The 15,476-nt window shown below is 36.9% G+C and overlaps 2 protein-coding genes across 5 annotated transcripts in view; both read right to left on the reverse strand.

Moving 5' to 3' along the window:
* Window positions 1-15,476, reverse strand: part of LOC108043928 — a 183,806-nt gene that overhangs the window by 40,014 nt on the left and 128,316 nt on the right.
* The window catches only part of LOC108049517 (PAX-interacting protein 1-like), a 73,935-nt gene that overhangs the window by 30,672 nt on the left and 27,787 nt on the right, over window positions 1-15,476 (reverse strand). The window contains exons 1-2 of one of the 4 annotated variants that reach the window (XM_044459812.1): window positions 3,694-3,708; window positions 2,614-3,371 (exon numbers count right to left, since the gene is read on the reverse strand). The exons of 2 other annotated variants lie outside the window; for them this stretch is intronic. In XM_044459812.1, the coding sequence (XP_044315747.1) occupies window positions 2,614-3,225 (612 nt within the window). In that variant the 5' untranslated portion in view covers window positions 3,226-3,371; window positions 3,694-3,708. Of the gene's footprint in view, window positions 1-2,613; window positions 3,737-15,476 lie in introns of those variants that run through there. One more of the 4 variants, XM_044459811.1, reaches the window with a different exon arrangement.

The following is a 15,476-nucleotide window of genomic DNA, read 5'->3' on the forward strand; positions in this document are numbered from 1 at the left end:
GCTGAACCAAAAAAAAATCATCATTAAAAATTAGCTCCACTAATTTGTGTGAAAATTGGGTCACAAAGTGCGGGGAAAGGGGCGAGTGGGGGCTGGCTTTTGGCAAACAGGGGCGTGGCAAAGGGGGGACAAGTCAATGAAGCCACAAGCGCTTAATTGTTTTAATGCTTTGAATTAATTGAATGTGCAAGAGGCAGTGCCTTCAATTTTCCCCACAGAAGCTGCAGCTGCGTTTGTTTACGCCCGCCAAAATGTTTGAAGTGGCTCCCGAGAAAATAGATGGTGTGGTGGGAAAGTTGGGGGGTGGGCCGTTGGGTGGGGTGGTGGTCGTCGGTGAAGCAGAACGAATTCGAGCTAATAGACTGATTGCAAAAGTTGCAGCAACCACACAGGAAAAGCCAAGGGGAAAGGAAAAAGGCCATGGAAATGGAGAATACTTCAGCGTAGTGAAAGTGTTGGGAATCGATTTGAAAAGCAAATAAAACTGACTGCTGCATGTTTAAGACCAAGGCGCCAAATAAAAGTGGGTGGGAAAACATAAGAAAATATATATAGAAGAGGGAGTGAAGTCGGGAAGAGTAAATATACGCGCTTGGGAGAGAAATCCAAGATAAGAGGAGTGCCTCACTCGCTTTTATAATTAGATTCAATAATTGTTTATGCCCTAAATGTGAGTTAGCACATCGTTAAAACAGCAGAGGAAATCCTGAAGTAAGTTTTAAAGTTGACGCTAAGCGAATAAAAAATCCCTAAATACTAAATAATACGCTAATTATTTTCATAGTACATCTCTCCAAAGCTTTGACTGAATTATGGAATCCAATTGTTCTTTGTTCAGTTAAGGGATTACTATGATTTACAGCCCAAACTAGCGAAGTGTATTATGTTTAATTTATAATGGCATGTAAGTATTTATAAAAATGAATCAACCATTTAATATCTTCGTATATCGACATTTATAAATATATTTAGTTTTAATACTAAGCTTTACAACTTGTGATATCCGTAATATATATTATTGTTATTCGTTTAACGTTAGGTAAAAAAAATCAGTTCACAAATATTTTAAAATCTTCTTGAACAACCAGAGCAACATGTTGGAGCCAGCACAAGTTCTGTAAATGGCAATAATTTAAAAGCCGCTTTATTAAGTAATAGTTTAAATATATAGTTTAAAAAAGAATAATACTGAGAGGTAAGGAGAAGATTGGCATTTTTCAACAAATACCCAGTTATTTTGTAAACTTTGCATTGCAGCAACGTTTGATCTCATAAATTCCAATTGAATCTGAACAATTACCCAGGCAATTAATAATCACAAAAAACAGCCTAATCGGCTTCAAGAGATCTGAATGAAACGTGCCGAGCAGCCACAATTAAAACAAATTAATTTGTATGCCAAGTGGCATATTCTGCGGGCACCAAGAAAAATAAATGAGGGTGAGGAATCGGAATCGGTGTTCTCTAGTAGAAATAAAAAGTGCAACCCTTTTGACTAAATCCAAACTATTTTGAATATGGGCTCATTATTATGTCTTTAAGCTACACGATTTAAGCGTATCCACTTATTGCACTTTGCAGTAATCAAATTACACAGAAATGCGTGTTTTACATGCATAATAAAATTACATAGAAAACAGATGCTAGAATTTGCCCATTTCAAGTTGATTGACGTTGAACGTTACTGTCAATTAATTTATTTTAAATAAATCCGTTCTGTTTTTTTATTGCAAGCTTGATGCTTAGGTGAATAATAATATGGATATATCCACCTTTTCAAATGATCTTGTAACTATTTTTCATCCTAATAAACCTTTTTTTATAAGAATGCATAAAAACATTACATAAAAAAACAAGGGATAGAAAAAGCCCATTTCAAGTTCTTTGAACGTTGCTATCAATTAATTTATTATAAATAAATCCGTTCTGTTTTTTGTTATTGTATGCTCCCTGCTTGGGTGAAAAATAATATGGAAATTTCCACCTTTGTATATGACCTTGTAAGTATTTTTCATCCTATTAAACCTTATTTTATAAGAATGATTTCGGTAAGCCTTTTAGAAAGATCTATTAGTCAATTGAATTAGTAGTAGTACTTCATATTTCCTACTTCATATTACTTCATATTTCCTTTAAACTGAATAAAATATATGATACTTTAATACAACAATTTTTCTAGATTTTCATAAAAATTTACATATCCCCGATATAATAAAAATATTATAATACATTATGTATACCAATTTATTCGACTTATTAAAATTCTTAAAATCAAGACCAAGTATTCATCTATTCTGATTTTGAACAATTTCACATAATATTTATTTTTAATTCAGCTTAAGACCATATTCAAAAACAAACGAAATATGTAAAACTTTGATAAGCAGCAAATGATGTTCTACCCTTTAATAAGAGTCCAAAACCAATAAATATTTAAGTATTAATAAATAAATAATCAGAACCACATTTACGAAAATGTGAATAGATTTCTAAGATTTAATTTATGCCGAAAGCATGTCAAAATTCCCCAGAATTCTTTCTTGGTACCGAACCCCAACTAACTTCCTGCTTTGTGTCTAGCCCATTAAATTGAATCCCATTGGATCCACTTACATTATTATCCTCCGATTTGGTATCATTGGGTTTCGTTGTTGTCGTCGTCGTTGTCGTTGTCAGCAGTGGTTGCTGCCGTTGTCGCTCCGCCAGCAACTGCAATTGATGTTGCTCCTTCATCCGCCGATGTGCAATTTCGATCTGTTGCCATTGCCGCGGGGAGAAGCGCCCCTCATCGCCAGTTTGAATGGTGTGCAACTCGAGATCTTCGTTTTCGTACTCGTTGTAGTGGGATCTGCGCCTAACCAAAGTCTTGGCCTTGTCATCGCCGAAACTCGCTGTCTGTCTAATGGGCTCCTTAGCCAACTCCATAGGCTGAGATTTATGCTGATGATGACGCACTGGTCGGCTCTGCGGCTGCTCTTGCAGATGCTGCTGCAGTTGCAGTTGCAATTGCTGCTCCCACGCCATCTGATGTTGCTGCTGCCGCAGATGATGTTGCTCGTGTCTCAGCCGCAAATCCTCCTGCGTTCTGGCTGAACTTTTATCACGTTCTGGTCCGAAGTCATCAGACAACACCTTCTGCCGGCCATTATTCTGGAGATTAGCCAGGGCCCCCAGCCGTAACAAATTCAGAAAAATCAGGGCAAGATGCTGGGTATTTAACTGCATTTTGTTTAATTACTTTATTCCTTAGGCTTTTAATTGATTGCGGCTTTTTAATTAATTTCGATTTCGTTTGTTCTTTTGGTATCCCTCTTTTTCAAACTGTGCTTGTTTAAGTACTTTTCGATTAATTTCAAATTAGCTGTGACTGCCTTAATTAATTAGAGGTCTTGTAATTAATTGTTTTACACTTTTTGTAATTTTTTTAGACTTTAAAAACGACACTTGAAAAATGTGGAACTATTTTCGGAGAATCTAGCAGATTTTCTTAGCTTGCTTAAAACATTTTTCGGTTGTTATTAATGTGACAAGCATGGCATAAATCATAAGCTAACCGAAAGTGTGTCACGCATTTTTTGTGAATGAAAAAAGCCGCTTTGTGAATCATTTGGCTTTAATTGGAGGCCAAGAGAATACAAGCACACCGACGCAGAGGAAATCTGCTAGACAAACAATTGATTGCCAAATGCCTACCAATTTTTTGGAGCAAGTTCAAGAAAATGTTGGGGGAAAACTCAGAGGCACGCCTGTTGGCCATTTCACAATCCACAAAGCCGCACCGATTCGGATACAAGTGCGCAACAGACGCACTCACAGATACACACAGATACACACAGGTACACACACGACACTTGAGATGGCGAACGAACCGCCGACCAGAGTGATAGACCGTCGAATGCCTCGCAGTCGAGCCGCTTCGCTGAAAATGTTCGAAAATCGAGGAAACGCTCGCAACATATGTTGCGCCGGATTACACTGGCAACATTTCCCCTCGTTCCACCTTGTGGATGGTAAACAGAGAACAGCTGACCGGCTGGCAGCAACATAAACAAAGGCGCCGCCAGAGAGCCGAAAGAGAGCACTGCGCACGTGTGAGTGCAGCAGCCACTCGCAACATGTTGCCGCTGCATCTGCAACAACACACATATTTACACCCATACCTGAAAATTGCACTTTTTGATTGTTTGTTCAACTAATTCTAGTGCACCGAACTAGTTTTCTTCCAAAGATTAACATTCTCGAGCAGCTGGAGATGGAAAGATTAGAATGGTTTTCGGAGAAGACTTTGATGTTTGGTGGGAGCTAAGTGGGTGCAACTATTAAGGTGCAATCTGCTCAACTGTACCAATAAATGAACTTCTAAAAACTCAAACCAATTAGTAATAATAGCTAGAAGCCCTGTGATGTTAATTATGAATTTTTTTTTATTAAACTGCTTGTTTTTTTTAAATACGTTAGCATGCTATATTGAGAAATATATAACTTTAACAATATTTGGCAAGAAAAAAAGAGAAAAAAGTTTAGTTTTGTCAAATGAAATTACTTAGTTGAATTCGCCATTCGTCAACATTTTATAGTATGTCTGTTTTAAATAACTACTACTACTACTTTAAATAACTATGTCAAAATCGTCAAACAAGTAAAGCAGAAGAAAGACCAACGTCCTTAAACGACTTATACGTCGAAACGAAGTATACGAAGTATAGTAACAGATTAACGAAATAATATCCAAAAGTTACTTTTGTCAATATATTTTATTGTTTTGTTTTTAAAGCTTACTAACACCTGTTTTAAGACCTTATAGCCCTTGAGATTCCCCAATTTTTAAAATATTTTCTTACAAATATAAAAATAGATAACTGAAACACAATTATTTAATAAAAATCAAAACATAAATAAAACGTTTTAACAAGTATGTTAGGGCTAAAATCAAAAAGAAGCTAATAAGTTGTATTTTATCATACTGTATTATCAAAGGTTCACCCCAAAAACAAAAAAGAAATTATTTTTTTATAGTTGGTTTCTTATGACTAAAAGTTCAATAGAATCTTATTTTTCATCAAGTTTCAAGTTTCACGGTGTAACTAAAATAATAATAATCAATAATAATCAAACTTGAACCATTGTCTACGTCTATGGAACAAGCCATTAAAGTTGAAACCTGTTTTTACACAACCCTTTATGAGTCTAAAACGACTCAAAAAATTAAACACATTTTTTAATTCTTAAAAAATTTGGCATCCTCTAATCAAGGAAGAAGCTAAAAATGTTTCTAAGGACACATCGAGATAAGGTAATTTTTACGATTTCAAAAATTCATTTTCAATTACATAAAAATCAGACAAAAGTGAAAATATAAATTGTTTTAAAGTTTTTAAACCGAGATAATAGTGGTTTTATAGAAGAGTAAATTTTGTTAAATGTTCAGTGTAGTATAAAATATGGCCATATTTGGTAGAGAATTCCAAAAACAACAAATTTCTTATCAAATAAGTTTTCGATCATTTGTTTTTGGAATGTTTTACACAATTAGTTTTTCAAAGTAGAAATGGGCGGGCAGGCAGACATGGTAAAATCAACTCGTTGCAAACTTCGGATTAAAATTGTAACAAAATCTGCTTTACTTACTTTAAACTTTTCCACCTCTCCCACACTCCCCAAGTTATTTCGTGTGTCTAGAACGCACTGTAGTTTACAGGAATTAGCTCAGACATTCCATTGTCAACCAGAATGGGAAAGGGGTATCTTTGGGTCCTTGAAACATCCTGGGATTTGGCCTGACACTCGGCACCTCCGCAACCTGGGATTTTGGCACCTGCCGCTTTGGTAGATGCCTGGGATTAGGTCTGTGTCACGTTGATGATGACCCTCCCATTGTGCGATGCACTTTTCGCAGTTGTTGTTGTCAGCAAGTGGGCCTGGTGGATGATTGATGGACTCCACAGGGCATTCCAGCTGGCGAGCTGCGGACACGCATCATAATCCCCAGAATTCACCTGCCCAATGCCCTCCCCATGGAATATGATCATGATGATGATGAGGCCGTGGCAGAGGTGTTGCCCACTTGCACTTAATTGCATGTTTGGTCAGGCGAATCAACTCCCAGGCCGGAAAACCGCCAAAGTCAAAGCCGAAAAACGCCTCTGGAATGCGCAGCCCACCATTGCCCTCTTCAGATGTCTCCCCACTCATCCACACTGGGAAAAATTTATTATAAACACTTTGGACATGGTCACAGATCAGAAAAGCATGTTCCTAACATTATTAGTTCCCATTTTAATTTTTGCATATTTTAAGTTTTTTAAAGTGGTCTAATGGCGTTCTCTTTTTATTGGTTGTTCTGGTACCAATTTTATAAATTTATGGAATTTGTCGTGGTACTCGAAATTTCGCTTAGTGCAATCTCCAAGTAAGGGGGAACCCCCGCAGTGTGGCGATAGCGGCCTGCGTGGAAATTTATGTGGCCAGTTGGCCACGGCTAGAAGACTTCATGGCTCACGGGAAAGCGGTTCAGGGGTGGATAGTATGGTATTGCTGTTAGTGCTCCGCTCCTGCTGTTGCTGCATAATTGATAAATGTTTACAAATTATTATGTTGCACATACAGCAGTGGTGCCAGCAGCCACTACTCCATGGAGCCCACCCAGGCGAGGATGCCCCACCCAATCCCCTTTCTCGCCTAGGAAACTCGTGTGGTGATATTGTTGTGCTTCGGAGCTAAAGAAAGCGGGCGCAGAATTTGTTTTACTCTACTCCATATTACCTTATAATACCTTTGCAATAAGAGTATTTAATGAGCATTAAAGTAAAATAAAAAGTTTTTAGTTTATTTCAGATAAACATTCTAATAAATACGTGGTACTAATAATTTACCATCGTATGCCAATATATTTATATTAGTATGTATATACCCATAATAGAAGTTATTTAACAAAATGTTGTTTATATAGTAGAACATTTTTCTAAATTTTCCATAAAAACAGTTTTATTTATATTTATATTTTCAGTTTCAATAAGTGACTGACTTTTTCCATATCTCGTCTATGTTTTTTATTTCTCTTCGGCAATGTTGCCGCTTTTCTCACGACGAGGCGCCAACTGCATTTTCATTTAATGCCTGCTGTAGCCGCTAATTAAAATGAATCCACGTAGACAGGCAGGCAGAAAAGGAAAACCCAAAGGTAAAAGGGGAGTCTGTTCCATTAGCTGCGGCTCCTATTGTGTAATGGATCGGGGGGCTATGAAATCGTTGGCAAAATAATTTTCCATCGATGGTTGGCTTTTCCACATTGCCCTTGGCATTAGCTTTTGTTTTACTTGGCTACACTTTTTTGTATTTCGATTCACATTTACCGCAATCAATTTGCCTAAGTTGCCATTCGGATTTCGAGGGGAATTACACGGGCAGCAGCTGCCGAAAGAAATGAAATCGAATTCAATACAAAATGCAAATCAGGCAGAGGGAACCGCAAACGAGATGTGGCATGGGAAATGAGACGCCACCGATATCATAAAAATCAAATTTGAAATTGATAGGGAGGAATCAAAAGGGAGGATGTGTAACTCAATTTGGAATCGAAACCAAATCGAGAACAAAGTCATCCCCTAATTGAGATGAGCTCCTCTGAATGCCAAAGGTTCCCACTTTCTAACAGCCACTTCCTGGTGATTATTGGAAGTAGTTTACCCACCAACAATGCTGATCTATGACACTTTCCCAGTCTTTTCCGGGGCAGCAACTTTTCAATGCCCTAAACCGCTTAGCCTGAAAATAATGAGGGGGAAGGCAAATTTACTCAAGATAAAACTGTCACGGCCCAAGGCCAAAAACCCTAACCAGCGAAACAAAAAGGGTATCTAAAAAGGGGTAAGAGCAACGCAATTTCCGGTGCCCCCCGGGGTCAAAGACAGAGATAGCAACAGAGCGAGAAAGAGAAAGAGAGCAGTCAGCATTCAAATATTTGTCATCATCAAATGACATCTGTTTGTCGCTGGCTTTTGTTTTGAAGGCCAACCAAAAGTGTAGTCAAAGGTCAGTGCTTGACATATGAAGACAGTACGTTTCTAAATTTTAGGGCGTTTAATCACACACGCAACAATGCCATGGTTTATTTAAGGTATACATTTGTGATAACAATAAGTTCGTTGTTCTGTAAATTAATTGTGTCTAAGCGCCTTTGTCTAAGTAATACTAAGGTGCGTTTTTCATTATAATTGTCTATTCTAGGTACACCCAATAAAATAGCTCATCAATAATTTAAAATACGGTGTGTTAAAAACAAACTATAAAAGTATAAAGGTATACCTATTAATTCAATAGGTACTAAATATTATCTAATTTATACTGTGTAGTTTAATTTGAACAACGACGATTTTTTATTTTTTTGTTGTAGACAGCATTTAGTACATTCGGTTGTTATTATGATGTTTTTCATACTCAACAGTTAAGATTTCATGAAACAAATGTTTCAAATGTTGAGAACAGGTCAGACCACTTTGTTAAATTCCAAAAATTAACAAACATAACTCAATATGAGAGTATTTATTGATATTTTATACTTTCAATTAAATACAATTCAAATATTTACTTAGCATATTATGATAAAATTACATATTTATCTCCACAAACTCAAGTATTAAGAATAAGTTTATTCGTAAAAGTTCAGAGCCAACTTCTCGTCCTTTAAAATCAGCAAACAGTTAAATGGCTTTTCTTCGATCAGACAATATGCATTATTCTCTTATTTTTTCAAGCACATCGGCTCGGAGTGTGCTTTATTTGTAAAATTCAGCATGAAATGCAACATTATGGAGACCTTAAGTAAAGTCGATACTGCCTTACATAGCCAATCGGTGTCAACGCAGCAAAGAATTTGCATAAGTCTCACGGTTGAGCTGCAACGCCCCTTCCTCCATTTCGTTGGTAGAGTTAGAAATTTGAAAGGTGTTCGAAGATAAAACGGAGATGGGAAGAGGGAGATTTAAAAGAAGGTATTTTTAACGAGAGGCCAAGTTCCAAAGAAGCTGCAACAGTTTTCAATAGAAACTGCAGCGGCGGAAAATGTAAATAGCTAACAAGAAAATACAATAAAAGCAAGCTGGAAATCCAGCAGCACTGCGAGATTCCCCGATTCCCAAAAAGAAAAAAAAGCAGAAGACCCAATGACATAGTTTGCATGCCCAAAGAACCAGGAAGCGTTTACGGAGATAACCTATGAGCAGGGGGCATTCCCGAAGGAGGGGCTATTAAAGCGGCATTTGCAGCGTGTTGAAAGGCGTTGGAGCTGCAATTAGCCTGGCAGATTTTCCAGTGGGTGGGGAAAACAAGTCGGCGCATAGCAGGTTGCGTGTGGAGCACAGAAATAGAAGTGCACCTATCTTTAGAAGAAACAGAGAAGGAGAAAGGAAATAGTGTCTGTCGGGTAATAGAACTCACAGCGGATGGAGTACACTCCCCAGTTTATATGACCCTGACATAAGAGTTAAGCCACCTCCAATGGTGAAGCGAAATGGGACAACTAGAAGCATTATGTTCTTCTTAATGACTTTTGGAAAGCTTAGAAAATTTTCTAGTACTTCATCAGCCAAACCAATACTCCGCGAATTTTTAAAAAGTCCTTAGCAATGATCTTTCGTTTATAATTTAAGAACGAGCAGAAATTATAAAAGGCCCTTGGTTCGCCACTAAAATAAATTCTAAGTATCTCTATCAATACATTTGAAATATCTTTAAAATATAGTATATACATTTTTTTTTGTTGAATTTTTTTTTTTTTTTAATGCACAACAGAATATTGTGATAAAAGTTTAGATCGATCCGAGTAAAACTTCCGAACTTATGGGCAGTTGAGCGTAGGTAAGTAAGCGCTCTCCTGAAAAGTTGCCATTTCCAAGTCGGTGTACACGATCCTGCAAAATCTATCGGACGGATCGTTGCACAGTATTTCTCTACTAAATTCCTCAGGTAACGCTGTCAAGTTTTTTTTGGAAAATTTATTATTTTTAGAGAAACAAATATCTCGACGATTTGGGCGAAAATCGGGGTTTTTGACTTTCAAGAGCCTTAAAAAATCGAAAAAAATAAGAAAAATAAAAACTCGACAGCGTTACTTGAGGAATCTTGTCCTTTAACTAATGCAATTTGATTTTGCCATTTGAGATGATTCTGTGACCAGCCGCCGGAGATAGCCTGTATCTCACTCAATTTTTAATATATTTGGATGAAAACATTCACACATGTTGTTTAAATGTTGCCCTATCACATGCAAAAACCAAGATTGAGCTGAGACTATCCGTATCACCAATAAAAATTCTTTAAAAATAACCAATTTTGCACCGAATTTACTATACCCCTTAACGTTAGTTCATAAGTGGCCTACAAGTTTGGGGTAGTCAAAATCGAATTGTCTATTAAGTCATTAAGTAGCTTGCTTCCATTGAAATCGAACACCAAAAACAATTCGTTTTCCGGAATTTCCAGCAGCTGGAGCTGCAATCTTTGGGATTTCACAAAAGCCATTAATGTTCTAGTTCCTCCTTTCTCCATCTACTATAAACATTATAGTCTGCTGGCCACTATTATGTGTTTGACTGGCGCTGAAGGAGGTGGGTCCTTTGTGTGTTTATGTGTGTATTGGCCATAAACATTTTGAACCAATTCCAGATCATGGCCGGGCTAACGATGCCAACGTGCGCCTTGTTACTCAAAGCTTATTTTCGAGAATATTCTCGACATATTCTATAATCATCGGGGTGCAGACGTGCCAAAGCTGCAGCAATTGAAAGGCCAAAACAAATACTCTTAGTTGGCCCGGCAGCTCCTCCTCCCACCTAATTAAGTGCATCAACAAATGGCGGGCGGGATTAGAAGGTCGACTGGGGCGTATTCACAAAATTCGATCCGCACGAGACAGGAGATCCCAATACCGAAAACCGAAAACCGAATACCGAATCCCAACGGGCATTGTCCAACTAATTGGATTAACGTTGATGCCTGACCTGACACAATGGACCTCTCGGCGAGTTGCTCAGTCCGGTTCTCAGGTAGGATCCCTCGCATCGCATCAGGATTCAAACAACAAAGGCCAAAATATATGCATTATGTACTGGAGTACTGAAACTCGTTCGTTCTCGCTTTTGTATCTCGGCCAGCAATCAATGTAAACAGCCGAACCCACGAATAACAATTCCATTTCGGGCAAGTCATTTTCGGTTTTACTTGTTTCCAAACCTTTCGGTTACCATTTTGTACTTTTACGATGATTTCACGTCGGCGATAACAGAACAAAACGCTCAAGTGTTTGCAGAAAGGTCGAATATTTTCCTAATCGTTTCGAGTGCATTTAAAATGAAATTAAATTTAAATTAAATGAAGGATGAAAATGGCTTACAATCGGAGTGGTTTGGTTAAGTGGCTAAGATGATACCCTCTTGAAAAAATAATGAATTAGTGAGGCATACGAATAAAGAAAACAATTTGAGTCAAATAAACAAACGTAAACGTTATTAAGTTTTAAGGATTTATAGAATTTCTTGGAATAAAGAAAAATACAAACATATTATATAATGCTTAAACCAAAATCCAGTGTTTTTAAAAAATTCTTTTCAATCAAAAGTTGTACTATTAAAATAAAAAATTGCACATTTTTTAAGCCAAGTTAACACCTTTTCCTTATTTTACAGTAAGATTCTTATGGTAAATCAAAACTAAAATAAACCAAAAATTCCTATAAGCCAAAAAGTTTTATTTAAATTTGTTTGTTGATAAGGAACAGGTCTGGCGACGACTTCTTTAAAATGTCGGCTCTGCCACAACAGCATTTTGCTCAACTTAATTGCGTGGAAAACTTTCATACGCTGAACAGGAACAAACATGAATGGCGGCAAAGTGTTTTCCCTCATTTTGCTCTGCTGTCCAAAGTCCCAAAAAAGTGAAAGTAAAAATTATTTAATATGAAGAGAACTTTGAGAAGAATAAAAACAAAGTTTACCATAACGAAAGTGTGAGGCACATATACGAACGAAAACTAAAAGGAATTGACATTATCAAGTTAATCCAATTATTTGAAAACAGAATTGAATTATTTAATAAAAACAAGAGAGAACTCTATAGTCGGGTGCCCCGACTATCAGATACCCGTTACTCAGGTAAAGGGAGTGCGAGGGAGATGGAGATAGAAACTTTGATCACGCTTAACTTTTTAACGAATGGTCCGATTTGAAAAATTTCTTCTACATTTCGATAGGTATTGATAAACACAATAAAACTGCATTTTTACTTTTCCGAAATAGTTAAATTTTTAAAATCGTATATAAGCGATTGTGGGCGTTAAAGGAGGCGTGAAACAAACTTGCGCTGCGTAGGAACTCCTAGAATCTGCATGCAAAATGCCAATCCTCTAGCTTTTATAGTTTCCGAGATCTCAGCGTTCATACGGACGGACAGACAGACGGACAGACGGACAGACAGACAGACGGACAGACGGACAGACGGACATGGCTATATCGACTCGGCTTGTGATCCTGTTCAAGAATATATATACTTTATAGGGTCGGAAACGCTTCCTTCTAGCTGTTACATACTTTTGCACGAATACAATATACCCTTTTACTCTACGAGTAACGGGTATAAATATCTAAGGTCCTTTTGCAAACTGAATTGTGAAACATCGACGGCAAATAAAGAGAATTAAAGAATTACTGTCAATGGAAAGTCGATGCGTCCTATAATATACAACTACCAAAAATAAAGGCCAAGGAACCATTTCATTTTGTTGCCACTTCACAAAAAGAGTTAAATATTATGCATTTAAAGATAGGCGAAAAGAAATTCAGTTGGAAATAAAGTAAAACCAACTGAAAAGAAAAGCAGGCAACCAAACATTGACAATATAATTCTCCTGGGAAAAAGAGAGGTACGAAGTAGAGCCACATATATTGAGAAAATTTAGGGCAATAAGATAAAGGGACTTTTATGATGACGCTTTCCATTTTGACGCTGATGATGATGAAAACTCGCACTGCAGTCAGATGTAGAAAAATGCACCAAACAAACACACTCACATTCTGCAACGTGAAAGAAACTGTTCTTGAAAAGGACTCATTGTGGCGATAAAAGAAAAAAGGAGGTTAAAATGCAATGCAATGACTAAAATTTGAAGCTGCATTTTAGACGAGAGGCGAAAAATGTGTGTGATCAAGTGTTGGCAGGGCACAAAAAAAGTTTTAAAAGAGATGGTCGGGAATGACAAGAAACCCATCACTCGAGTGGCAATAAAGCTTGTTAGCGGGTTTCACTGACACCACAAACAATAATGAAAGCCCGGTCAATATCGCGTGTGTCGTATCTTTCAAGCCCGCGTTTTTGCAGCGTTTCGTGAACGTATTTAATTGGACTCAACTTTAAAGACTCCTTGTTTCGAGCCAACTGTGGTCACTATTTCTCCCTAATCACTAACTAAACAATTAATCAACCAAAAACTAAAGTTTCACCGAGGAAAATTCAACGCCCAAGTTAGTGACATTTTCAAATGCACGTCAACGCGATGGGTGTACAAAAACGGCAGCAAGCAACTTCATCGCCAGTTGATTAATGAGCTGTGATGCTAGGAGACACACCAGTGGGAAATGGGGGGGGAGTGGGTGGAAAATGGGGCAGGGAGAGGGGCAGGGACAGTGCAACAACACCCCATAACCGAAGCAGTAAGTTAAGCAGTTTTAAAAAGGGAAATGTCAGCTGAAGGATTTGTTACTGGTGACTGGGGAAATGAGCGGCTTGATTACGTGAGCTCAGCTGAGCTGGGAAATGACAGAAAATAGAAGGGAAAAAGCGCATCCAAAATATTTGCCAAAGGGAGATTGCAACAGAAAAAGACCATCGAGTTCTACGAAGGCTTGTGTAAAATCTTAATTATTGTGGAACGTGACTTAAACTATGTAACATAACACAATCTTAAATTTGACACTGACTTTCTGTAATGCCCTCCCTTTAAACAATTAACTTGGTTAACATTTTAGCCTAAGAAAAGCATAATTACTTAAGTAATCAGACCCACACAGACATAACTCACATATCAGATATCAGTCTTTAATGGCAGCCCAATCAAGTCAGGAAGCTTAGTTTAGATGGAATTTACCCACCCTGTGTGTCACTGAATTACAAATTGAAATGTTACCCGAATGCCAGAAAAGAAGAGCTGGGAAATATTTATCTTGGGCTAAAAATTGCATAAAATCAAGTTACAAGTCAACTCGCAATCACAACTGCAGTCGCAGTCACTGCAATAAAATCACCAGCGGATTAACAACATTTCATCTCCATTCCCTCTGCGAATACGATGATTTCAACTGAAATTAAATTTTGATAGATATTTTCCAGAAGAATTTTTCCGCGTAGCTTTTCCCCTCGACCTCGGGCCACGCCTACTTCAGCCCACTTGGTGAACGCTTTTCGCACAATTCGCTGCAGTTGAACATTGAACATTTTTGAGAGGGTGTTCTATGTTATACAGATATTTCGCCACGGTCGAAGGGGGAATGCTAAACTGCGGATATATTGCTTTCCCAAGTTTTTAACAAGTACGCAAGTATTTGCAAATTGCGATAAATGTCATATGCCCAGAAAGAGGTTTAAAAAAATTAAAATTCTTATACACTTACAATTTAACAAATCTCATTTGTACAGTGGCTATCCGCTAGAACCTGACTTTTTAAGTCCTGTTTTAAATGTCCTTTACATCAAGAAAATGTTTTAAATTTTAACACACATCTATTAGTTAATAGATTAATTACAATCAAACGAAAACCAATCTAAACGAGGTAAAACCGTCGTTAAGATCCCACAATCGACATCTTATTTTTCGTCACGAAACTTGAAATAAGAAATGTGTTTATCCTAAGATCCTTAATATTTTTATACTTTCAAATTTGATTTTAGCTGCTTTTAACCACTTTGTTGACTAGAGAGAAAATAAATGTTTTGAAAGTTTATAAATAAATATAATAAAGTTTATAATAAATAAATAATTATTGCCTCGACAATAAGATAGCGGTTACTTAGCTAAAAGTTGTATTGCTTTCTCCCGCTTTCACATAATTTCATATATATTTTAGAACCCAGTTTTTAAAATATGCAGCGACGTCCTAATGAACACTTAATATGTCTTATTACTTCTAAAGTAATAGTGTGATCTCTTCATTCGAAACCCCAAATCTCAAACTAATCTCTTTAAAAATAAAAATAACAATATTTTTCGGGCCTTGGTTTAATTGTTTAATTAAAAGTTATATGTCAAAATTGTAATCTCAACGTTAGGTCCATAAAAAAGAACGTCAAAATTGTGTTAAAAAAGAGACAACAAAATTATCGAAACATTGTTATTTTATTACATTTTAGCGTGATAAGCATTTAAATATGTAAATTTTTAAAATATATGTGACGACGATTTTTTCGAAAAATCGTAGGACAAAAGTTTTCCA

Source organism: Drosophila rhopaloa, unplaced genomic scaffold (assembly GCF_018152115.1).
Source record: "Drosophila rhopaloa isolate 14029-0021.01 unplaced genomic scaffold, ASM1815211v1 contig_2, whole genome shotgun sequence".
Classification (NCBI taxonomy): domain Eukaryota; kingdom Metazoa; phylum Arthropoda; class Insecta; order Diptera; family Drosophilidae; genus Drosophila; species Drosophila rhopaloa.